The sequence below is a fragment of the Equus przewalskii genome, chromosome 18 (assembly GCF_037783145.1).
Source record: "Equus przewalskii isolate Varuska chromosome 18, EquPr2, whole genome shotgun sequence".
NCBI classification, from domain to species: Eukaryota; Metazoa; Chordata; class Mammalia; order Perissodactyla; family Equidae; genus Equus; species Equus przewalskii.
In genome coordinates, this window is record NC_091848.1 from 45,574,449 (window position 1) to 45,599,411 (window position 24,963).

The 24,963-nt window shown below is 44.4% G+C and overlaps 1 protein-coding gene across 2 annotated transcripts in view; it reads left to right on the forward strand.

Moving 5' to 3' along the window:
• The first annotated feature begins 689 nt into the window (after nt 1–689).
• DRD3 (dopamine receptor D3) overlaps nt 690–24,963 on the forward strand; it is a 41,215-nt gene continuing 16,941 nt past the window's right edge. Inside the window, exons 1-3 of one of the 2 annotated variants that reach the window (XM_008523244.2) lie at nt 690–1,083; nt 7,595–7,899; nt 17,713–17,825. In XM_008523244.2, coding sequence (XP_008521466.1) covers nt 7,630–7,899; nt 17,713–17,825 — 383 coding nt within the window. In that variant the 5' untranslated portion in view covers nt 690–1,083; nt 7,595–7,629. The remainder of the gene's footprint in view (nt 1,084–7,594; nt 7,900–17,712; nt 17,826–24,963) is intronic. The other variant, XM_070582661.1, reaches the window with a different exon arrangement.

Here is a 24,963-nt window from a genome sequence, read left to right on the forward strand (position 1 = left end):
AGAATTACCACCCTGTCTGAAGGAAGGAGAAGAAATAGAAAACAAGAGAACACGGAATAGTTAGATTTTATAGTAAAATGTTAAAGTAACAGGTGAGCATGAATTAAGATTGTCTAAGTTCTAGTGTTGCTTCAGAAACTGACTTTCACTGACAGTGCCCTTAGTTGCATCTCACTTTAGCCAGTTCTCAAGTTGAGTTAAGAAAAATTATTCACATCTACCTCAGAGGAGCAGTAAGAATGAATCAGAAAATGTTTTTTTAAAGTCCTCTGAAAACAAAGAGTTCTGTTAAATAAACACTTAACATTTCTCACATTATTAAGCTTATTTCATCTTTATCACCAGTTATACTCCATGCCTCAGTTTTGCTTCAACTGTAAAATATTTCCTTGAAGCTTCTTTTCCCAGACAGGCTTACACCTCCAACTTCAATTATTCTGTCAATTGTGCTTTAAATTGTACTGACTTATATTAACCACTTGTGGTATCAATTTGTTGATCTGTTCCTTCTTTTGAACCAATCATCTCTACACCCACCAAAAGCTGGAAAGACAATTAAACTGAGGAATGTGAGGGTTATTCAAGAGAAATTAAAGCATAAAAGTACATACAGTGGAAAAACTGGGATTAAAAAGAGTACTGAGGGAAAAATATACATGTACTAAAAAGCAAAGCACAGAGCAGATAGAGGCACAGAGGGAAAACAGGAGAGCAAGGTAGAAAACAGATCCTGCTTCTGCATGTTCGGTCTCTCTTTCAGCACCAAGGACAGAGCCTCTGAAGGGCTGACCCAAGCAACGTTCAGTTTAGGGTTCCTCCCAAACCCTCTAGAGAAAACGGATGCATTCAAAAGCTGCTATGAAACATGCAGTAAGGTCTAATAGGGAAGCTGGAAGAGCAGCACACAAGTGATTTCACCTTCGAGGCAAAAATGGGTGGTTTTCTTTCTGTTCATTCCCATAGTTTCTGCATCCTGGGAAAGGCAAAGTTTGCTTTGCTTGGGTATGTCTTCTGTCAGTAAATGGCCGCAGGAGCTGAGGTGCTAAACTCCACGGTCTCCAGAAATAAGAAGAAATTTTCAGGGTAAGTAATTTTTCTTTTTATTTCTAATTTTATACGGTGTGTTTTCCTGGAAGGTATTTAATCAGTTTGGGGTTCTGTGGTTCTCTAAAAACATGCTTTAAAACTCCGTACCCACTCTTATTTAAAAACCTGAAACCCTGAGGAAACTGTTTTCACTTTTCCTCATTTTTTACACGGTAAAAACCTGTTCTCTGTCTCTTTTTTCCCCCAAAATTAGATCCTCATGGGCTCTAGAAGCTGTATCAAGGCAGAATTGAAAGATGGAAAATAAAAAGCTGTTACTATTCCTGGATTTGTATGGAAGTTGATTGTATTCCTCTTAAAGGTTTTGCTTAATTGTAAGGGTCTGTTATTTTAAACTCCCCAATTCAGCACCCTGGTAATCCAGGGCTGAGGGTTTGAAGAAGCACTGTTTTCAATGGTCTATTTAAAGTCAGGCTGTTTCCAAGTCAGAATCTAATTATTCCCAACAGATATGCCGTACTTGAGATGATGATTGTGTATGTTTTCTTTAATAATGGCATATGATTTTGAGGGTATTGTTGTTTTTTAATTGCAGGACTTTCCTTACTTACTGTAGGTTATTGGGTCAATGGAAGTTGCTGCAATTAGACATTTGTTCCAGTTCATGCATTTAGTTTAATCGAATACTATCAAAATGCACACACAAATGATAATGCAGCAATAACAAAGTGGAACTTGGTTTCTAAACTCATTCTGCATGCCTGTTTGCACTTTATAGGTGAAGCCCTTTGCTTACTGATACTAAAAGGTCAGTAAGATGTCGCTTCTTGTGTAAGAGGGAAAAATCACCATTTGACACAGCATCGGGATCTCTTGTAGCCAAACAGAAGCAGACACAATGTGAGAAGACTCTTACTCAGACATTTGTTTATTTATAGTTAAACATTCTCAAGAATCTGCATTGCTAGCAGTGAGCAGGGGTGTTGAGCAAAGAAAACACTGACAGTATCCAAACGAATGCATGGTATTAAAGCATCTATATGGAAGACTGCTTTTTATGGAACATGAATTAAAGCAAATAACAAATAGATTTCACTCAATATTAAATTCAATTTCTAATGCATTAAAGTCTGTCGTCGATTTACATTTGCTTATTGATTGACTGACTGATCCATTGAGTTTCTCATTTTATCTCTGACTAGAATGGTAGGATGCTTAGAGATTGTGATGGAAAGTGAGGGCGCTCTGCTTTACTGGGCAGGTTTAATTAGGGAAAAAGGTACATTACCTTAGCTAGTGGATCTCAGTAACCAGCTACAGTTTTTCTCTGTACATTTGCCAACAATGTAAATGTGCCCAAATATATAAATATGGTATGTATTTCAATGCACTTGTGAGTCTTCACTAGGAAAATAAACCAGACAGCAATTTTCAAGAATAAAGTGCCATAGAAATGCTAAAGACTACCTCTAATAATAATGATAATGTAACACCCACTGTTTCTATGTGCAGTGTGCACCTGCATTGACTTCACTGAGCTTGGTCAGGTGATGTGCACAAGATACTTGGAAAAAGTGAGGTTTTAAAATTAGTCCCCACTTCAGGTTTGTCTTCCTCACCCCAATAGTGGAGTAGTTAAGAACATGAGCTCTGGAAACAGACAGATCTTGGGGTGAATCAGCTCCATCGTTTAGTGATGTATGACCCCAGCAAGATACTTAACCTTTCCGTTACTTTCTTCATCTGAAAAAATGGGAATAATAGTAGCACCTACTTCCTTTATCAAGTTCTTGTGAGATTTAAATATGGTGATGCTTATAAATGTTAGCTATAATTATTCATTTTGGGGGGCAATATAGCAAGTCTGCATTGAAGCCCAAAATCAGAGGAGGTCTGGAAACTAGAGGTCAGGAACTGAGTGTTTAGAGACAGCACAAGACAGGGATCCATGATACAAGTGATTTGATCATGGAACGCTGCTACTAAGGTATTTTGTTCTGGGTTTAGGAAAAACCATTTCTACCTGAAATGACTGCTCACATCAACTTCTACCCCCAGCACAGACACATTAAATAAGCACAAGTTTTGGATTTAGGGAGACTGAGAATAAGCTGGGCTCAACACAGTCCCTTACACATTGTGTAATCTTCAGAAAGTTATTGAACCTCTGTCTCAGTTTTTCTAATCTATCAAAGGAGGATATCCATATCCCCCTTTGGGGATGCTACAAATATTAAAATGAGATAATATGTGTAAAGTACCAGTGCCTGGCATGCAGGAGTAGCTAGGAGTGGTCATGACTATTGTCTTCAGAAGGAGATTGAAAACTCAGGTTGCTTTTGTTTTTCTTGTATTTGTTTTTTTTTTTTTTTTTTTTTTTTTTTTTTTTGCCTAACTCAATATCCTTAAGGAAGAAGAACAAATAATTAAAATCCTGTAAATCTTAATGAGTGTCTTCCTAACAAACTCGACAGTAGCTTGGTATGGAACCAGGAGCCAAAGAGGCGGCCCACAAATGTTCCAGGCAGACTGTAGTTCAGCACCCAGGGACTGAATATCAGCAAAGTGGGACTCGTGTCTTAGCTGATGGGGTCTGCTTTTCAAAATAGATTTGTGCACTCACTCCAAGAGATGCTAGAATAAACTATAAAGACCAAGATCAGTCAATACTTTGCAGGAAATTCAAAGGCTCATTAAAATTTGTAAGTGGTGTTATACATACTGAATCTGAAAAGAGTAAGACCAGCATAATCTTCCAGTCCTTGCCTTCTCCACTTTCTCTTTTCCCATGCACTCTTAACTACGAACACTGTTTGCCGAGGTCACCAGTAATCTCCTAACTTCCGAGTCCGTTAGACACTTTGCAATTATTGCTTATTTGACCCCTTCACTGTTCCTACTTTCCCTTTAACAATAAAAGCCACAATATTTCAAGTTCTATGTGCCAGACATTACATGAGTTCCATGATTCTCAATAAGGAGAGCAATTTTGCCCCCCAAGGGACATTTGACAATGTCTGGAGGCGTTTTTGGTTGTCACAACTTGGGGGAGGAGGAGAGCTACTGGCACTGGTGTGTAGATGTCAGGGAAGCTGCTGAACATCCTAAAATGTACAGGACAACCTGTGACAACAAAGAATTATCAAGTCCAAATTGTCAATAGTGCCCAGCCTTTACATTTATACTTTTACTTGATCTTCACAATAAACCTATGGAGTGGGTACAATTATTTTCATTTTTCTGATGAAGAAACCAGGCTGTCATTATGAATTATTAGAGAGTGATTATTAAGTTAACGAATTCTCCACCAGGCTCTTTGCTTCTTCCTACCTGAGACCAGTTTACTGTCTGTTATCACGTCTATTAGAGGGAGAAAGAAAAGAGAAAGCCCAGCCCAGCTCTGTGTTATATAAGCAAAGCTGGTTAAAAAAAAAAAAAATCTAAGGAGGGAGGAAGTTGAAACAATTATCTGAGAGTAGGAGAGTAATCTAGCATCTCACTCATTTTCTGCTTTCACCTCCCACACCCACAGCTCACCAGGAACTCCCTGGACAAGCCAGGCCTACCCCCACCTGCTGCTATAAAGAATCTAAGACCAGAGACAGTTAGAATGCAAAAAATAAAATAAAATAAATCAGAAATCCATGCAATTGCGACATCAGGCTCAGAATTGATTTTCAGAGCTGAGAGTTTCCCTTCGTATAATTAGTCATTGACACTGAGCTGTGCTATTTTTAAGTAGCTGTCAAACCTCAGCAGAGTAAAATGTCCAGCAAGATGGCAACAAATATCCCAAGGTTTTATGCTTCCCTCTTACCTGACAGGTGAGATGAGGCGAAGGCATCATTAGCAAACTGCAGACCCCAGGAAAGAGTGATTTCTGGCCACTGCTTTCCAAGGTGGCCCAGTTGCAGAAGAAAGGCATTCTGGAAACATCCCTGAACAATCAGAAAGCATTGTATTTTTCCAAAAGCTCTTGGCAGCAGCAGCGCTATCTCCTGGGTAGCGGCTGCCCTTCTCCAAATAATGAGAAAATTATAATTATTATCAAAAATTATTATTATGTTTTAAAATATATTGAGTGCAAACAGTGTGCCAAGATAAAGAACAATTTTTTTAGACAATTCTGTGAATTCACTGCAAGTTGGTCGCCCCTTATAATCATTTGTTCATTTTAACACTTTCCCATTCCAGGCTGAAACATTTCAAAATGAGGCACAAAATGACAGCCAGGATGAGGCCAATCTCCTAATCGAAGGAGAGCTGCAGATACCAGTTTGAGAGCCAATCCTGGTCACCAAGCCGGCCTCTACTTCTGCCAGGGCCTGGAGCAAGAGTTCCTATGGAGGTCCCTATACTCCATGTCTAAATATTTTAGTCATAACCAGAAAACTATTGAGTAAAATGTTTAATCCTCCTGCCCTGACAAATATAACTTCACAACAATCTGGAAGGCCAAGTTGGAACTTAGGATTCCTGGGGCCTTAAGAGTTCCATACAAAATGTGAGAGGGCAAGAGAAGCTGTGCCCCACCCCCATCCTGTCCCAGGGACTCTGTCCTCTTCTCTCCTCACCTCCGGCTACACCCAAGCTATTGTTCTGAGCTCCCCCAAAGAGCTACCACTTGAGCCCAGGGGCTCCACATGTTCACCCTCAGGGTGAGAGATCCAGAATGAGGCCTGTGCCACCCTGGAAACAGGATGCAAGCTGTTTGGGCTCAGAATTCTGTGATCTTGGGACCCAGAACACGGTCTAGAGTGGGAGTGTGGACTCTTGGTGGACCTGTTCCTTGGCACTGCAGGAGGGTATGAGCTTACTGAGCTGTGGGAAATGGATGACTAGAGGGGCTCCAGAATGGGACCTTCTAAAGCACAGAGCCTAAGGTAGGAGTCAATTTTTCCCAGGTCTCAGAGCCACACTATAGGTGGCAAGCCTTGTATCTTCGCCTGGTACATGGCTTTAATGCACTGCTACCCTTGGCACACAGGCATTTCCATCTTTTTCTTTAGCATGTGTGACTCTTGTCTTCCACAGACACACACAAACCGGGCTCTAAGAGCCCAGAGCCCCTCCTTCAGGGCTGGCCCCTGATGGGCTCTGATGCCTTATGCACTCTAAGTCTGAAGTCCCCACAGTTTGAGGATTGGCTCTTCTCTGTGGGATAGTGACACGACAGTTTTTGTGGCTTTCAGGTGCCAAAAGAGAGCATTGGAAGGATTAGAAGGCCTGCGTGCTAGTTCTGCCACAAATAAGCTGTGCGAGTTGAGACATGTTACTCGTCTCCCTGGGTTTTGACTTCCCTGTTTGAAAAGTGAGGGCATTGGATGAGGTCAGAGGTTGGAAACGGGAGGTGCACAGATCATTGGCCTATGGATGTGGGGCTTTTTTGGGGGAGAGGGGAGTTCATAGACTTCAAACATTTTTTTAATTGGTAACCAATCTTTAAAAATTAGGAGGTATCAAATAAAACTCCACACATGGATTTTCCCTAAATATAAAAACCACTGTACTGCCTCTAGACTCCATTACTCTTGAGACTTTCTCCCTCAACCCAGTCTCCCCAACCCACCAAGCCCAATGGAAGATATGAGAGAGAGAATGGGAGACCGAAGGAAGTGATGGGAGATGGGGAAGGGGGTGGGGGAGGAAAATAGGGGCAAGAGAACATGGAAAGGAGGAAACAGGAAAGGAGGATGAGAAGCTAAGAGGAAAAGACCAATAAGAGAAAAAGAGCTAACATTGTACAGCTTTCTAGGTGTCATGGCTGTCAGTGTCTTACATATGTAATATCTCATTTAATCCTCACAAAAACCCTATGGGATGGGTTCCATTATTTCCCCCTTTTACAGAGGAGGGAAATGAAGCTCAGAGAGGTGAAGTGACATGCCCAGGGCCTCAGACTTGGGAAATGGCAGAAAAGGGATTCTAATCCTGACAGCTTCCCACATCACTCAGAGCCCAGGGGTGGTGATGTCAGTGGCCTTGCACAACCTCTCTACCTCATGCCCTTCCTCTGCCCCTGCCTCACTTGGCTTCCGCCATGCTGGCCTCCCTTCCACACACCAGCCTGCCCTAGCTTTACATGTATTGTTTCTTCTGCCTGGACAACTTTTCTCCCAGACAGCTGCATGGTCTGCTTCCTCGGGTCCTCCAGGGCTTGACTCAATTGTCACCTTCTCCCTGAGGACCTCCTGATTTAACTCTAGCTAAAAATTGCACTCAGGCGCCCTACTCACACACACCAATCCTCACCCTCTCCTTATGCCCTTGCCTGATTTTTTTCTCCAAAATACATATCATCATCAAATATATTACATCTTTTATTTATCTTGTTTATTACTGTCTTCTGCTCTAGAATGGAGGCTCCCTGAGGGCAGGGATTTCTACCCACTTTGTTCATTGCTGTATTTTCAGTGCTTAGAACAGTGCCCAGTGTATAGGTGTTGCTCAATAAATATTTATTGAAGCAATAAATCAAAACAGATACCTAAGCAGCCCAGCTCCAAAGAGTCTGATTTTACTGACATTGTTTTCTCTCTCTTCCCAGGAAACCTCTTAGAGTCACACCTCTCCCTCTTGGCTATGGCGTCTCTGAGCCAGCTGAGTGGCCACATCAACTCCTCCTGCTGGGCAGAGAACTCCACAGGTGACAGCGGGACCCACCCGCACTCCTACTATGCCCTGTCCTACTGCGTGCTCATCCTGGCCATCGTCTTCGGCAATGGCCTGGTGTGTGTGGCCGTGCTGAGGGAACGGGCCCTGCAGACCACCACCAACTACTTGGTGGTGAGCCTGGCCGTGGCAGACCTATTGGTGGCCACCCTGGTGATGCCCTGGGTGGTGTACCTGGAGGTGAGTGGGCCCCAGGTGCGGGCTGCCCATGTAGTAATTGTGCTTGTCTGTCTTCCCTGAGCTCCTGCCCTTCTGGGCTCAAAACACTCCCTGCCATGACCCAGGGACTGGGGAAGGAAGGACAGTTCCTATCGTGCTCCCTTTAAGGAGTAAATTAAAGCTCCTGAGGGGAGCTGCCATCCAGCATTACTTGCCCACATCAGAACCTGGGAGGTGGGAATGATTCTGTTCCTGGGTTTCCAGCTTCCAGGTGACTGGGTGTGAGTGAGGGTTTAGTCTCTGTGCCAGTCATGTCTCAAAGATGTGGGGGATTGAAGGAGGCAGTCCAATGGGCATCTTCATCAGTGTTTCAATGCATATGGGGGTGAGGGCGTGCAGAAAGGCTGCTGGGGTAGGGGTAGAGGGAATTATAGAAAAAAAATTTTAATGAATAAGAGGAAAAGAGAGAGATACATCTTGTTCAGTTGCCTCAGACTCGGCTCTTTCTTCCTGGGTACCAGTTCTTCACTGACTGCTACTGAAAGAAGAGACCAAACCTTTAAATGTATATTTTTGATGCCTCCATTAATAGTACAGAGCCCTCGCCAGTCAGAAAATGCGGCAGACCCTGGAGAATTCTTCTGGAGAGAAACATTTCTTAAATTTGAAAGTATTTTCATTTGAAAATGCAAAACAGAGTCAGGAGGTGATCAAGACAAAACATCCATTTGCTAACAAGGAAATCGGGGTGCTTACACCTGCTCAAGAAAAGACATTCTTACTGGGAAAACATGCAATTACTGAAGAGGTTTTTTTAAAAACACCTTATATACTATTAATATTTCTCCTCTGCACTGCGTATCATTCTAAAGAGGTGTCCAATGAATGATCGAAATGATTCTATGATTAAGAGAAATTAAAATTCATCAAATTAATATCTCAGTTAATATTAATAGTGAAGATGACAGTTAATTAAGTATGACACATCACAGGAGAGCAAAAATCTTGAGCATAGACTGCCTAAGCTGGTACCCGTATTAAAGAATGACTAGGAACTAAAATTAGATTTATGATCTCAACACGGAGAGAAAGGAGAGAAATCAAGAAAATACAAAAGAAATGGAAAGGAAGAAAAACAACGAGGCTGATTGGAATGTATTTAAAGGCTAAGGGAATATTCGGAGAAAAAAATGTGCATACATTCTTCCCGGTTAGGACAATCCTGATGGCAAAGGCTCTTGTAATTATCTTGACTTTTCTGTCAACGCAATTAGGCTGAGACGTCAGAGGTTACGTCTTTGTTCTTTTTTTCCTGTAGTCCAAATACACTACCTGATATATAATATGTGCTAAATAAATATTTGATATATGAATGATTAAATGAATCTGTTCTGCAACGTATGCATTAGATGGGCAATTCCTGCATATATCATCTGATGTATATCTATTGTGACAATGAACTAATTTTTTGACAACCAATAATAATGAGATTGAAAAGGAGTTAGAAGCATGTGATATTTCTGTTCAAGAGTGAGGCAGACTTTAGATGCTACAAACCAGTGTGGATTAGTCAGTGATTCATAACACCACCACCATCCCCAAACTCCCTCCATCCTGATGCATTACAAGGATTCTTAAGTCTTCCAGAAGGATGAATGTCAGGAAGAAACACAGGAAGACGAACTTTACTCTAACAGGGATTTTAGTTGCTTCTGAAATAAAAGCAGGCTTTTGGTGTCTGTAACAAAGCCACTCAGGGGCACGCTTTGGCTGTCCGTTTGTGACTGCTTCCAGGACTCTGGATGGACCATATTGGAAAACCTCTATAGATACCGGTATAGGAGATGGACATTGTGACTTTTCCACGCTATACACCCATGGCAGCCCCTTCTAGCCACACTGCCGATATAGATGATGCCTCCATTCTACTGATGAGCATAGAAGAGCAACCGAGCCCTCAGAGAGCAGGCATGAAATCTTGCCAAAGGCTTAACGGACTCTGCAACTTGGATCTATGGGTTTCCCCCATGAGAAGAGTTGTGGTGGAGCTCTTAGTTTCCCCTCATAAAAACCAACACGCCCTCTGTCGAACAGGTTATTTGGTGCAGGTGTTCAGTAACCATAGGCATGGTCAAATAAGTCTACAATCACATGAAGAAGATTTGGGGGAGTAGGAAATGGGTGTTGGGGCCTCCTTTTGGTCCTACCCACTTGCTTCAAGGCTTTAGTTAATGCAACTTAATGTCTCTGTATCGCTTTCCCCAACAGTTAGCCAAGGGTCTATCTCAGTAAAAGATAGATATGACTTAAAGTAGGCATCATTAACAGATGACCAGTTAAGATATAAGAAAGTTCTAGTCCAAAGGACCGGTCCCCCATCCTACCCCAGTCTATACTTTTCTTTGTCTTAAATACCTGGCTGTTTGCGTGGATCTCAGAAGGAGACGCAGTACCTTGGTGAGAGAAAATAACACTTTGAGGCCTTAAAGGGACTGTGAATATATAAACCCATGTGTTTCAGGAAGAACAAAGTGTTCCTCTCACTAACTTGTCCTAATGATGGCAAAGTTTGAGTAGCTAGTCTAGTAATTACATGATTACACTTAAGAGCTCCTTTGAAAAGAGGAAAGGATGCAGTGTTGACCACAGAGTCTGCTATACGATGAGGGCTCCCAGGAGGAGCAGACAGACAGGAGAAGAACACCATGTGTGGGCCAAATTAGCCACCACATTCAGAGCTTCCTGTGCTCTGATGTGAATACATCCGTCTTCTGCGAAGGGAATATTGGCTCACATTGGCCAGACACCTTCCTTCAAAGGAAAAACTGGCTCATTTTGCCAGACACCAATATATATGAGTTAGGAATGTTTTGGCTGTAAGAATGGAAAATTTGACTAGCTATGGCTTAAACAAACAGGAGTTACTTTTCTCACAGAATGCTGAAGGCAGGCAATTGTTGATTAGGTGGCCCCACGGTGTCATCAAGGACCAGGTGTCATCCATCTTTCCTGCTCACCATCCTTGGCAAGCTGGCTTACGTTCTCATGTTACTCACAAGATGGCTGCCATAGCCCCCAGCATCAAAAATATTCAAAAATAAGATGAGTGGGGACAGCAGAGAAAAAAGGGGAAAAATACAAAAGCTCTTTCCCTGGAGTGGCTCAAGGCATCTCCCTGAGGGACTTCTCTTAAGTCTAATCGTCCAGAGCTGGAACACAAGGCCACCTCTAGCTGCAAGGGAAGACAGAAAAGAAAGAGTGAAAACGTGGGTTTTATTAAAAAGAAGATGTGGGGGTGAAGAATTGCTGTGGGGTAGGCAGTAAAATGTCACGTAACACTGTGTCTTTGCCGGAATTCACTGAGAAGAATGTCATTCCAACACAGGGTTGTGCTATGAGAAAGACTCAGAAGACAAAAATGGAGGTGACAGCTATACTTTCGCTGCCTCATAGGATTGATGTTAGGTTCAATTATCATCAACTAGAAAGTGCATTGAAAACTAAAAAGTGTGATCTATAAATATCTCAGTTAAGACACTTTCAGTTGTAAGTAAAAGCAAGCTTAACTCCAACCAATGTGAACAATAAATAGAATGCATTGTCTCTCACAATAGGGGCTCTAAAAGTCCTGTGGTAGGGTGGACTGCAGGCACAGTTTGAACAGGGTTCCAGCTCCATTTCTCTACAATTCTCTCAGCTCTGCCTTCTTCCACATATTGGCCTTATCCACAGGCAAAGGGTAAGCTATAGGCTTCAGATATGCACACCATTCACAGCAAGAGAAATGCCATGTCCCAGAATTTCTAGTACATGATGTAAGTGTCAGGATGTACTTTGACTGGACTGACTTACGGCACACGACTTTCTCTGAACTAATGACTGGATAGAAGAGTTGGTTTAGCATAGGTTATGTGTTCCTTTCATGGAACGCATCAAAGGCCTGCTCAGGAATCTCATGGATTCCCAGCAGAATCCAAGGACGGTTGGAAAGAGAGAAGAGGAGAGTCAGCAAGTGTGCGGCATAGTGGTTTTCACTAGTACCGTTCTCGTCACCAGGGCACACAGGAGCCTGGCCTTGGGCCATAGCCAGTCACTGACCCTCTTCGCTTTTCTCTATCCTCAGGCCTAGCAGCGAAGTTCAGGATGAAAACCATGCAGGTGACCTCAGAGCAGATTGTATTCCAGAGGACGCCGGCCCGGCAGTCCCTTCAATTCAGTTTGCAGCATTTTCTCAAAAACTCTTTTCTGTGTCATACCAAGTAGTTCTATCTCAGATTCCCTCTCGAGTTTTTAATTTCCTGCTCTAGAAGCTGCAGGCTGTTTGGAGTTCCCTCTCCAAGCACAAACATCTCATTTTGTTCCACTTGGTTAAGCACCTTTTGTGATGTTTAATGTGCTTATATCAGGGCAGAAAGGCAGCGTGAGCAGCCAGGGGAACATTTGGAAGAAATACTGAACTCTGAGTACTTGGGTCTCTGTATGGACAGGAGAAAAGACTCGAGGGTTAAGTAACGCAGACAAGCAAACGAGAGCAGAGGGCGTAGGCAGGGAAACTCCCACCAAGAGAGGGATCGAGGTCAGGAAAGAGCATCAGTTTGGGGAGAGAGAAGCCTCTGGCCTTGGAATGATATTGATTTTTAAAAATAAAGAAGAGTCTGCATTTTAAATGGGCTCCTCCATGATCTTACATAACTAAACTTTGAGCAGTTCTGTGCTAAACTTTCATTACAGGGAGTTGCTTGATCAAAATACAGATTGTGAGTCTACCCCAGATCTACCAGACCTGACTTTCAGGGGTGGGGGGGACCCTGGAAGTCCATAGTAATTGCCACCAGCCCCCAGCTCCAGCCCCATGTCAAGCGACGTATACCATCAGCTGGCCATGTGCTGCCAACTGACATTTAGGAACCACTAATCTGTAAGACTCCCCTTCCACAGATGAAAAAGTTGGGATTCAGAGAAGTGAATCCCCTATCTTGCCCAACAGCAATCCTCTCCTACAAAAAAAAAAAAAAAGTCCCAAATGTGGCAAACAAAAATGGAATGAAGAGGCTAATTAGAGAAGTAATTCCATCTTTGCCCCTTGGCTATCTCCCAAAATAACTAAAAATCCATTCCTTAGAGCAGGAGTTTTTAATCTGGACAGCCCATCAACTTGAATGTAAATAAAATTGCTTCTTTATTTTTCATGAAGCTAAAATTCAGCACTCCTTCAATTATGAACGTAGGCATCAACCCACAGCAGAAGAAATCCTTAGTGTCACCAGGAGAGAACACAGATATTTACATTTTCGAGTAGCATTACAGCTGTTGCAGACACCTTGAAATACCATTTACACTCATTGGCACTTTGAAATCACAGGAATTTTGGACCTGCCGCTAGGTCTTGTCATTTAATGCATTATTAAAGAAGTATATATATCTAAAATACTTTGGTGACTATATTTCAATATAATTGGTATCCTTTGTGATTCACTGTATTTTATTTTAGGCACTTAAAAATATTCTTCTGAGAAGGGGACCATGAGGTCAAAGAGATCCATGGGACAAAGTATCCTTAAGAAGCCCTGCTTTAGGGACGACCATTTCTGAAGATTACGTCATGCCCCCTGCACCCGCAAGACGAGTGTTTCCCAAACCTCCCAGGCAGTAAGCATCACTGGACAGACTTATTATTCTGAGTGGGGCCTGAGAATCATTTTGTTTAACAAGAGCCTTGGGTGATTTGGGAAATGCTGCCTTATAATCAGTAAATTTGGGAAATGCTGCCTTAGGCTATGTCTGTTGAAAATCAATAGCCAACTTCAGTACCTGAAGACACTCTCTTGCTTACTCCCACCTTCTGTATTGCCAAAGGGAGTTCGGTACATTCATTAGCAAGTGAGAGTAACACCACCTGGCTGCTGTATAATTCTGAAGTGAGTTGTTCATTAGAATTTAGGAGAAAGGTAGACTCATGTCTCTAAAGAGCCTTAAATCAACCAGTTTTGTTTTTAATTTTTTGCTTTTTTTTTCTGCTTTAATTTCAAAAATCACTTTACCCTTCAGGTTCTCCCAACACTTTGTACTTGTCTCACTGTCAGCACTTATCACATTGAATCAAAGTTATTTTCTTAGTGTCTCTCTCCTGGGCTCTCGAAGCACCCACACCCATTCACACATTACTCCCCCTTACACGTGCACACTATGTTCTGAGGCCCTGGGGACAAAAACAGGTCTAATTCATTTCAGAACACCCACATGGGCAGAGTTTCAGACACATAACGGGCATTCAGTAAATACTGGATATATGGATGGATAGATGGATGGACAAAGGCCAACTCTCCTTCCTCCTGTGATATTAGAACAGAGTTCCATGGTACACTTCCTGGAAGTGGTGTGTCAAGGTGCTGACCTTTGAGAGGCAAAATAGAGTAATTGTTAATATTAACGGTTTGAAATTCCAGTCCCTTTTCCTAGCTATGTGTCCTTAGGCAAACTACTCAATCCTTCTCAGTCACCATTTCTTTATCTAAAATTGGAAATAATACTTACCTCCTCAGGTTGCTATGACATAATGTGTGAGAGTAACTTAGCACGTTCCTGGCCCTCACTGCTCTTTATTGATCACTTACTATTATTGACTTGGTGTTGAGGACTCCATTAAAAAAATGTATTTCCATTACACATCCCGCCAATTAGAGACTCATTTTAATGAGTAAACTCCAGGGAAGGCTGAGTGATGGCACCTTAGTGGGAATTACTTTAATCAGCTAATCAGATTGTTTTCTTCTTGACATTTAGCTGAGATCAGGGAGAGAATGGGAATTTTCACAGCAGAATTGGAGACAGGAAGATGGGATAGGCCGAATGGGGTGGCAAAGTGTGGGCCTTGGAGTCAGAGGACAGCTTGAGGGCTTTGGCCATTAGAGGCTAGAGAAACCTGCCAAGTGTGTCCTGTCACAAGGCCCCAAAGTCAGCAGAGCAGCAACCACTGTGTTGCACTGGTTTTTGCAGCCCAGGACAGAGGCAATCAGAAGGGAGATGACACAGTCTGTCACATAACCTTGAGGAGCACCTGGTTTTCTCCTTTCCCCTTGTGTCCAACCATTTCCATCCCTTTCCAATGGCTGCCTTCTCCACGCTTAACACTTCGCTAGAGCAGGGCGTGTAACAACTCACGTTCCAATGTCCTGGCTGCCTCTACTTGCTGTGTCACCTTGGGCGAGGTGCCGAACCCCCCGAAGCTTTAGTCTCTTTCTCTGCGATGAAGATCAGAGTCCTCTCTCAGGGACTATAACCGGCAATAGAGGCCATGTATGTAAAGGGCTTTGCAGAACGTCAAGACTCAGAAAGCATTTGACAAATGTTAGCTATTAGTATTAATACAGATTATGCCAGAGACCATTCATTCTTCCAGAATATATTTGCATCCCGGGTCCTGCTCTAGGACCCAGAGATGCCGCAGCAAAGATGTAAATGTCCCTGCTCCTATGGAGTTTATTTAGTAATGGTCATTTAGTCTCCTATCAAGTGAGTGTAGAATTTGTCCTCAAAAAGCTTTAAGAGCACATACAGTAAAAGACAAATTCAGTTTTCAGAATATGAAGTTTCAAAGTTATAAAAATTCCTGGAATGGGTCATGTGGGTCAGTGACCCACGTAGAGGAAGTTCTCAATAAATGTTAGTTTGTATTAAAAGTATTAACATCTCATGATGATCGCTAGTTATTTTATTGAAGAATGCCTTGCTTCTCCAGTTATAAGTTCTTCAAGGACAGGGCCTGAAGTACATTTGTTAAAAACCTCTTAAAACACATAACATACCCTCTTTCTATGAACCGAGTAAGAGGGGCTTCACAAGTACTTGGTTTACGAATGAATGAATGAACGAACGAACAAATGAACACCGAGCAAGCGCTGGAGTTTGCTGTTGTTCTAACTATCCTGTCTCACCTACCCTACCCTTCCAACACACACATACAGACAGGCGCTCACAATTTTGCAAAAAAAAAAGTGGTTTTCCCCCAATTTAAGACATAAATTGCATAGTCGACCTATGTTAAAATGAGATTTAGTATGCAAAACTCAATTCTTGTAAGAAGCTTTTACTGCAGACAACTGTCCTGTGTACTGAGCAAAACCGTCTTTTATTCTCCTGGCTCCCTTAAATCATTGTGTTACTATGACTATATATCTCCCTTTTAAAAAGTTTTCATTCTCAGAATTCCTATAAATTCATATTAGGCCTTTATTTGTAGAGAGAGCCAAATGGTGGAACTAAAAGAGAGAGAGTAGATCCACAACCAAACGAACAAAAATGATGACTTCATCGCTAGTTTGAACTTTTCATTGTTACTTTTAAACAAAATATCTTCGGTCAGAGTTTCTCAAAATAGAGTCTGGAGATGACCAAATATAGGCGTAAGTTCGGATGCTGAAAAGGAAAATAATCCCAGGGTAAAAAAGTGACTAGGGAAGGGGAAGGGGAGAGAGCCTTTCTGGGCCTGGCTTTAGTGTTAAGGACAAATGTCAGGAACGGAGAGTAACGTGGCCCGATCATGCTGCAAGAATCTTGGATGAGAACAGCTAAACAAGGAGCGGCACCATTTTGCACACTATTATTTAGCCAATATCAGTTTTTTCCCTTGAGAAGCTACTTCAGAAGCTGCTGTACCTCCGTTTTACTCCCCTTCCTCTTAAACAGCCACTGGGCCTGCTCAGCACAGAGATCTCGGGAACACTCAGCCACAGCCCAGGGCACAGAGCTTCACAGGTTGCTCCTTGAGAACTGCAGTCCCCAAGAACGGAGCCCCAGGGGCCAGGAAGCTGGCAATGCACAAAAACCTGGGGGGCCCAAGAAGGGCGTTTGTGGACATTCTGAAAGTGACAGTCTCCCTGACACCTCTCTCGGGTTCAATTAGGTAATGTAAAAATTTTAAAAATAAAACAGAAATGTGCTAGAATGTGAATTAAATGATCTAAATTCCTGACTTTTTATAAATGTTACTTGGAGGACGTTACAGAGCTCGGAACACACGTGTAAGTACCTGAGGTCAGAAGCATCCTCACTGATTCAGTGAGTGGTAGGGAGGATCCAGTCCTTTGCTGGACCCAGCCTTTCTCCCCACCTCTTGTTGATTGGCACTGGGGTGTTGCAGGCAGGCACATGGCCACAGTCTTATTTTACATAGGTTCTTATAGATGTTGTTCCAGGATGCTTCCAAGCTTTAAAAACAGAGCAGATCGATTTTCACTTCAGAGTTAAGTTTTATGAAAAATGTGCTCTCCGCTTATTTCCTGGGTACGTGGTGAGCTCGCCACTGGGTGGAGGGCTTCAGAGAGGCAGTTCTGATGCAGTGCGCACTTCTGACAACCACCCAGGCTCTCTTATTACCAGCTGGGCATCTCTGGGCATATCACTTACCCACAATGAGCTTTACTCACCTCCTGAGTCTGAACTAAATCACTGATTCTCAAATGTTGGTGTAATGGGGAGTTTTTACTTAAAAATGAAGATTCATAGGCCCCAAATCCAGAGATTTTCATTCAGTGGGTCTAGGGAAGGGTTCAGAACTCCACCACACTTTGAGAAACCCTGGACCAAATGATTTGGAAGGTCCCTCTCAGCACTAACGTTCTAACGTTCTGTGAATTTGTATTTGTCCTTTCCTGGGCGGCCAATCTTAGGCAGCTTGGCACCCCCTCGATGTCTGTCTGCCCTTGGTAACGATGACGTATCCAATAGGGAAGGTGTGCCAGCGTCTGTATGGGGAGCCTAGGGAAGACAGTAGAATTGATTGGGTTATTGTCCCTTTGCTGGGGGAAACACTAACAGTTTGTCTCTGATGCCCAGGTGACAGGCGGCGTCTGGAATTTCAGCCGCGTCTGCTGCGATGTTTTTGTCACCCTGGATGTCATGATGTGTACAGCCAGCATCCTGAACCTCTGTGCCATCAGCATCGACAGGTAGGGCTGGGCTTCCCCTTCCAGGCTTAGCAGAGAGGCAGCCTAGACCTGGTCGTGAGGGAAAGCAGCCTGGGGCAGCTGCCTCTGCCGTATCCGAGAGACAGGCTTTGCATTTGAGGACACTCGGGTCACTGCCAAGTAGAACTTGTCACTGAGACATTTTCCTTCCTCTCTTTCTTCTAAACTATGGTTTGCAGATGAGAAGAAACCCCTGTGATGGGAGAGAAATCATTGTCCTATAGCCTTTCCTTTCCCTCAGGTCCGTAAAGAGGATTCTGGTTTTGCTTTTCCACCATCCCTTGGGGCCTCTGTGATTCCTAACTGGGAGAAGGGGGAAGGGGACATTGAGGAAAGGTGAGCTGACAAGGTTGGGAGGAAAAGTTCCTGCTATTATTTTGCTTGTTTTTGGTAAAGGGACGGAGGAGGGGGAAATGGGGGAGAAGAAAGAGGAGACAGAAAATCTTGGGAGAATTTGGGAGGAGGGAGAGAAGAGAGAAGTGGATGGGGTAGAACGGCAATTTTAGGAAGTATGGCTGCGATCTAGTTATTTACTTCCTTTAAAGAGTTTAAGGGAAACAAGTAAAGAAAGGTATTTTTTTAGAATTGCTTTTTGGTTGCTAGAATGGATTCCTGTGATTTTGACTCAACTCTGTGCATGTTCCACTTGAGTAACATCGCTTTTTATCCCTGAGACTGCACTGCCCAGGCTCCAGGTCCCCCTGCTCCTCACTTCCCCTCTTTTTGTTTTCTCTCCTCATTCTCTTTCCCCTGCCTGAGGCTTAGATTGGCCATGGCTCCCATGGGCATCACCAGGGCCACTGAGAGCCCTGGCGAAAAGAGGTCGCTTTCGAGCCGATGGCCTCTGTTGCGGGTCAAGAGCCTCCAATCTCCCCTCTTGAGTCCTCTTCCAGCTCTACTCTTCCTAGCCTCTTTCTCCAGGTAACATCATCCATCCACTCCATAGCTCTACCAGGTGACCCCAAATAAGATCTGCCGTTTATTGAGAATTTACCACATTGGGCTAAGGCTTTGACATGCATTGACTCATTTCATCTTCACAACAGCTCAGGTACTATTACTATCTTCATTTCCAGCTTCCTAGAGTAACTAAGGAACTTGCCTGAAGTCACACAGCTGGTATGGGGCAGTGCCACGACTGGAATTCATGTCTCTCTCACTCCAAGTTAATAATCTTCGGCTTTGTGCTAAGCCTCCTCAAATCTCCAGCTACACCCCTAATTTTCCCCCTGAGTTCCAGACCACATTACCGCATGGATATCCCCTTGGCTCCTACAAGGCAGAATGTTAAAAACCAAACCATCAAACCATCAAAGCACCAAATCATCTTGACATGATGATCTCTCATTGGCAGCGTCATTCTCCTGGAATGCTGGGCTGTGTTTGACGCCTCTCTCTCCTTGTCTCCTACATCTAAGCAGTCAATGCTTACAGACTCTATTTTTGAAATTTTTTCCAAATTTGTCCCTCTCTTGCCTTTCTTACTGGGCCTGCTTATTTTAGGCTCCTAAGACCTCTTGCCTGGACTTCAGCCATAGCCTCCTTCCTGGCCCTTCACACCACTCTCAGAATTATTCCCCCGGAAATAAAGCCTGAATGTCCATCACCATACTCGAAACCCTTCAGTGTTTCCTTGGCCCATGAAGTAATTATTAAAATTACCTTCACAGCCTAGGATTCAAAGTTTTCCACAATATCGCCTCCATCTACCTCTTCAGTCTCATCTCTTTCTGGGTTGCCCTACATTCCTCTCTTGCTCCGAGGCCTATCACACCTGTCCCTTTTCCACGAAGCCTTTCCAAATGTCTGCAGTTTGATTCAGTTACCCCTGAACTCTCATAGTGCTTTCTCTGAAACCAGGTCGCCACATCTCCAGCTGCCTGTGCTACAGGTCTTAATGGTGGTCCTCCCCAGGCCCTGCATTGATGTCCACAGAGCCCAGGGCTGTGCCCTCCAGATCAGCAGCCCTAAACTTCCTTTCATGTGCTGAAATGAGAATTTTGAACAATAATCAAAGAATGCACATGAATACCCTATCCTATAGTGATATTGCAAACCAACCTGTCAACTGGACAGTCTTTTGAATTGTATCACTTGACAGGCTATCCAACTGAGAAGGAAAACTAAAGAACATGTCCAAAATGCTGGAACTGATACCATTAAAGAATGTGTTTAAACATAAAGGGATATGGTTATATAACTTTGTAAATATACAAAAAAAATATTGACTTGTACACTTTAAATGGATGAATTGTGTGGTATGTGGATTATAGGTTGATAAAGCTGTTAAAAAGCGAAGGGATAGGTAACGGTTTCATAATATATTTAGCTCTCTGGGAACAGAAATCCTCTTACAACATCGAACTCTTTTGTGTGATTTCCGGACATTTAGTACACGTTTGGGGGAACATATTTACAGAGGTGACGTGCGGCATCCGGTTTGCAATATCATCACCTCCACCCCCCCCCCCAACTCTTACAGGAGTCCTGTGAATCTCCCTGCTGTGCTGATTACAGAGATTTGAGCAAAGAATATTAAAATGAATTCAGTGGTCCCTGCCTGAAATGTAGCCAGTGATTACACCACAAATATGCACCTCCAGAAAGGATATGAGCCAGTGGGAGTTCAGCCTTGGAGGAGGGAGGGAAGACTCCCTTAGAAGCATAAAGAGAGCTTCTAGGAGAGGCTCTGGGACAGCCCCCTCCCAGCTTCCCACTTCCCCACACTACTCTCTACCCTCTTTGAGAGTGCGCCTATACACTCTGCCCACACATCACACACATGGGGCCGGCGGTGAGGCCATGCAGGTCGTACCCTGCCTCCACTGGGGTGTGGGCACCAAATCCAGCCAGTCCTTCATTTGTCAAGCCTTGAGTCGACCAGGAGAGGGTGCCTTTTTCTAATTTGCACAGAAGCACCGCTTTGTACACGCTTCTACTTGCACCACTTAAGACAGAACTGACAAGAATAAACCTTGAATGGCTTCTGTCCCATACAGGAAAACTCCCAGAATGCATAGCACTCACCTACCTGAAATCGGAGGGACAAGCCATGCCCTGGCCCCCAACGGAGAAGGATGCTCCTTTCTTGGCTCGTATGTCTATATGAATCGGTCCTCACCAAACCTCAAAATGGAGCCTCCTCCCTATTCTAGGAATGAAAATTGGCCTTGGAAAAGCTGTCTCCATCATCCTTCACAGCAGTTTGCAGTACACAGCATTAAATTCTGTTCATGTGATGCCAAATAGCTGGTCAATCCATTAAAAATGCAGTCCATCACACAGACCTTTGGTCTTCACACAATGCTAGTCACCAGTCTGACAAACCTGAGCAAATGGATTCGGCATTTTTTGGTCATGAAGCCCTGGTCTGTAATAACAGGGGAGTGAGATAGGAAAGAAAAGGAAATGATAAAAAGGGTTTTTGAAAGCAAGTAATACTATTGTCATTAGATTCTTAGGCATAGCTCTGGATGCTTGGATTAATGCCGCCTTTTCTTTTCTAAAAAGCAGAGTGGGTGAGCACAAGCTCCCACCACCCCCTTGGCTCCTTGCCTCCCCAGCCGGCCAGCCCCCTCCCTGCACAGCCTGGGTCAGAACTAACTTGGGGAGAGGGCTGAAAAAGCGTCAGAAGAGGAGGACACGATCCGGAGGGGTGAGAATGAGAGTCCTCTGCGAGGAACCCGGGCATAATGCAACCAAATTCATTCACCAGGGAGTTCTTTAAGTGGCTCTCAAATGGCACCCATCACACAGGCAAGCCTCCGCGTCTTTGCAGCGAGCACAATAGGTACCAGATGAGTCACAGGCACCTTGGATTTTTAGTTTGCATCTAAATAAGCACTTTATATTTGCAACAGGCTTTCCAGTCATTTGCAAAAAGCATTCTCCTTCAACAATTCCACAAGGGGAGTCCACAGAACTAAAGATTTATTGAGCCCCCTGTCTGACCAAATAAAAGGTGGTGAAAAGCAGCCCTCACAGAGTTCTGGGGCTCATTAAACCCAGGCGGGGGTTTAGACTCGGGCCCTCCCACCCAGCCCAGCCTCTTTCCTCCCCCATGGTCAGCTCCCTCAAGAGGCACCCTCATCAGTTCCCCCCAGACCCCTCCCACCCTGGGAAAGCGCTCCAGGCAGAAGTCATATTCTTCAAGGGTCCTGAGACCTTCAGTAGAGTGACAAGCCCACAAACCCCAGTCACAGAATTGGGAGTCAGAAGGGGCATCATAGTAGAACTCATTTGGGGAGAAATGTTAGATGCTTGCACAGGGTCCTGCAGCCTCTTCAACAGACATGGGACTAGGATCTGAGTCTGCTGACTCCCCGCGGGTCTGTTCCCGTGAGTGGCTGCTTCGTTGGTGAAGGTGGGGATGGAGCACCCAAGGAAGGATCTCTGGCCACGTCCGCAGCACACCTCTCTAGGTCTAGGTCTTGGAGTAAAGCAGATATGTTTCCTTTGTCTTCAATACCCTCCATGCTAATCCTAACTTGCCTGAGTCTAAAAGCAACAACAATAAAAATGGTGACCATTCATGTAGTATGTACCACGTGCTAGGCACTGAGAGCTTTTCATTATTGCTCACCCTCGCAACACCCCAGCACAGCGGCATATTATCCCCATTTGGGAGAGATTCTGAGGCTAGACATGTAGGTGAGCGTGCCAACATCACACGGCTGGCAGGTGCAGGAGTAGAGATTCTGCCAGCCTCTTCTACCCCAGTACCTTGCCTTACACAGAGGTGCCTAGCCACACTGTGGGCCCCAAAGCTGGGAGCCACACTGCCTGGCTGCAAATCCTGGCTGCACCACTTCATAGCAATGTGACCTTGGGCAAGACAATTAACGTCTCTGGACCTCAGTTCCCTTATCTGTTTAGTGGAAATATAATAGCAAAATAGTTGTTACGAAGACTAAATGAGTTAACATTTGTAAAGCTCTTCAAACAGTTGCCTGGCACATAGGAAGTGCCATCTACTTATTTGTTTGATAAATGGATAAACTTGATCTTCCTGAAAATCAGGAATAAGAAGCAGACATCAATAAAGTCATCGATACGAACAATCAAGGTGCCTTTGGCTAGCACGTAATAATAATACTATTTTTTGGAAGTTTAATAGATACCAGGCACTGTGCTAACAAACTTCAGAGAGATCATCACCTTCAGTATTCCTAACAGCTCTATCAGGAGGAATCATTATCTCCATCGTACAGAGGAGGAAACTGAGCCTCAGAGAAGTCAAACCTCCAGGGCCACACAGTTAAGTGCGCTCATCAGTCTGTTTCGACCACGCACGGATTTAACCGTGTTGTACACTGCCAGTGTGGCAGCCGCGCCAGAAACGGGCCAGAGAGCTAGGAGCTCAAACACAAGGGGAGGGGACCTGGCGAGGGGGCAACAGGGGAGGCGCGCACAGTGTCCGCGGAAGACCCCGGTAAGCGCAGTGGCATTCAGGGGTGGCCCTGCGGCAGCCTCGCGCTCGCGCCCACGCCCAGCCCTGCCCCCGCCTGCGGCCGGTCGTCTGCCATCGATGCGAGAGGAGCCCAGAGGCTGAGCAGCCTGCCTGCTCGGGAATTCGGGGTCCCCGCGGGGTTCCACGAACCAGGCGGCAGAGGTTTCCCCCCGCTGCCTGCGCGCGGGGCCTGCAGAACCCCCAGGTGAGCGGTGAACTTGGCGCCCCGGCCGGGCTGGCAGCTCTCTTGCTGCATTATGGTGCCCTCCGATGGCTGATTCCGGAACAGCCTCTGTGTCTCAGCTCCTATGGCAAGCTTGCTAGGGGAAAAACCCTGGGGCCAAATTTGGGAACTTTATTTATTCTAAAAGTTCGATCACGTTTAAAAAATAATAAGAAAAAAATGTAATGTAACAGTAGTAATTGGAGTCTTATCTCTCACTTCTCACCTAAGTTAAGAAGAATTTTTGACACAGCAATTTTCCCCTAACCTTAACCTTGTCTCATCACGAGGCACTTGTTTGTTAAAAATACACCTTTCTAGGGCCAGCCCGTGGTATAGTGGTTGAGTTCACCCGCTCTGTTGTGGTAGGCCCAGTTGGCTGTTCAGACCAGGTGCAGACATACACACCGCTCATCAAGCCACGCTTGGCAGTTTCCCACTTGCAAAATAGAGGAAGACTGACATAGACGTTAGCTCGGTGACAAACTTCCTCAAGCAAAAGCAGGAAGATTGTGGCAACAGATGCTAGCTCAGGGCCAGTCTTCCTCACCAAAAAAAATAAACAAATAAAAAATACACATTTCTGTGTTCCACTACAAGGTACTTAATCAAAATATCCAAGGGTGTGGCCTGGGGATTCTGTATTTTAACAGGACCCCCCCCCCCCAGGCAATTAACAGAATCAAGCTAATTGCGGAAACTCAGCTCTGGGCAATCACAGTGCTCTCAAAGAGCAAACCACCCTCAATGTCACCTTTCTTGAGGAATCCCTTGTTGCCACAAGGCCTCAGAGACTTGTCAATGCCCTTGAGAGGGAGTGGGGCACCCAGCAGAGACACTGGCCTCACAGGTGGGAGACCCGGCTCTGCCGTGACCAGCTGTGGGACCCTGGGTCATCATGTCACTTCTCTCCATCTCTGATTCCTCCTTTAGAAAGTGGAACCAGTGTTCCCTACATTCGCTGCCTCAGTAAATTAATGGGAGCCTCCAAGGAATTGCTGAACATTAAAATGTATTTAGGAGAGTATCCACTCTCGGCGGCGGGCTTAGAGCCAGCTTGTAATGGCAGCGAGAGCTGATTGGCAAAGTTTTAGGAATTTTTTTGAGCCAGTTAATAAACCATTCGTGTAGCTCAAAATGGGCAATGGTAGAAGTATTTATCCCATGGAAATTGAGAAATGGTAAAAATTAGGGTTTTTTTCACCTGGAGAGCCGGTTGTTAGTCATTTAGCAGCACACCACTAAATGTGTGGGCTGGTCAGGCTCCTTTGCTTCCAAGGACATTATGGCCATGGAAAGCCTGGGCCCAAGTGCAAGTCTGGACAGGAGGAGCTGGGTCATACCTTCCCTCCTCCACCCGAAACAGCTCTTTGGCCACAACAGCTGCAGGGCTCAAGGCTCAGCCTCTCTCCCAAGGTCCCTCAGGGGTCACTGCTAAGGGCCAGGCC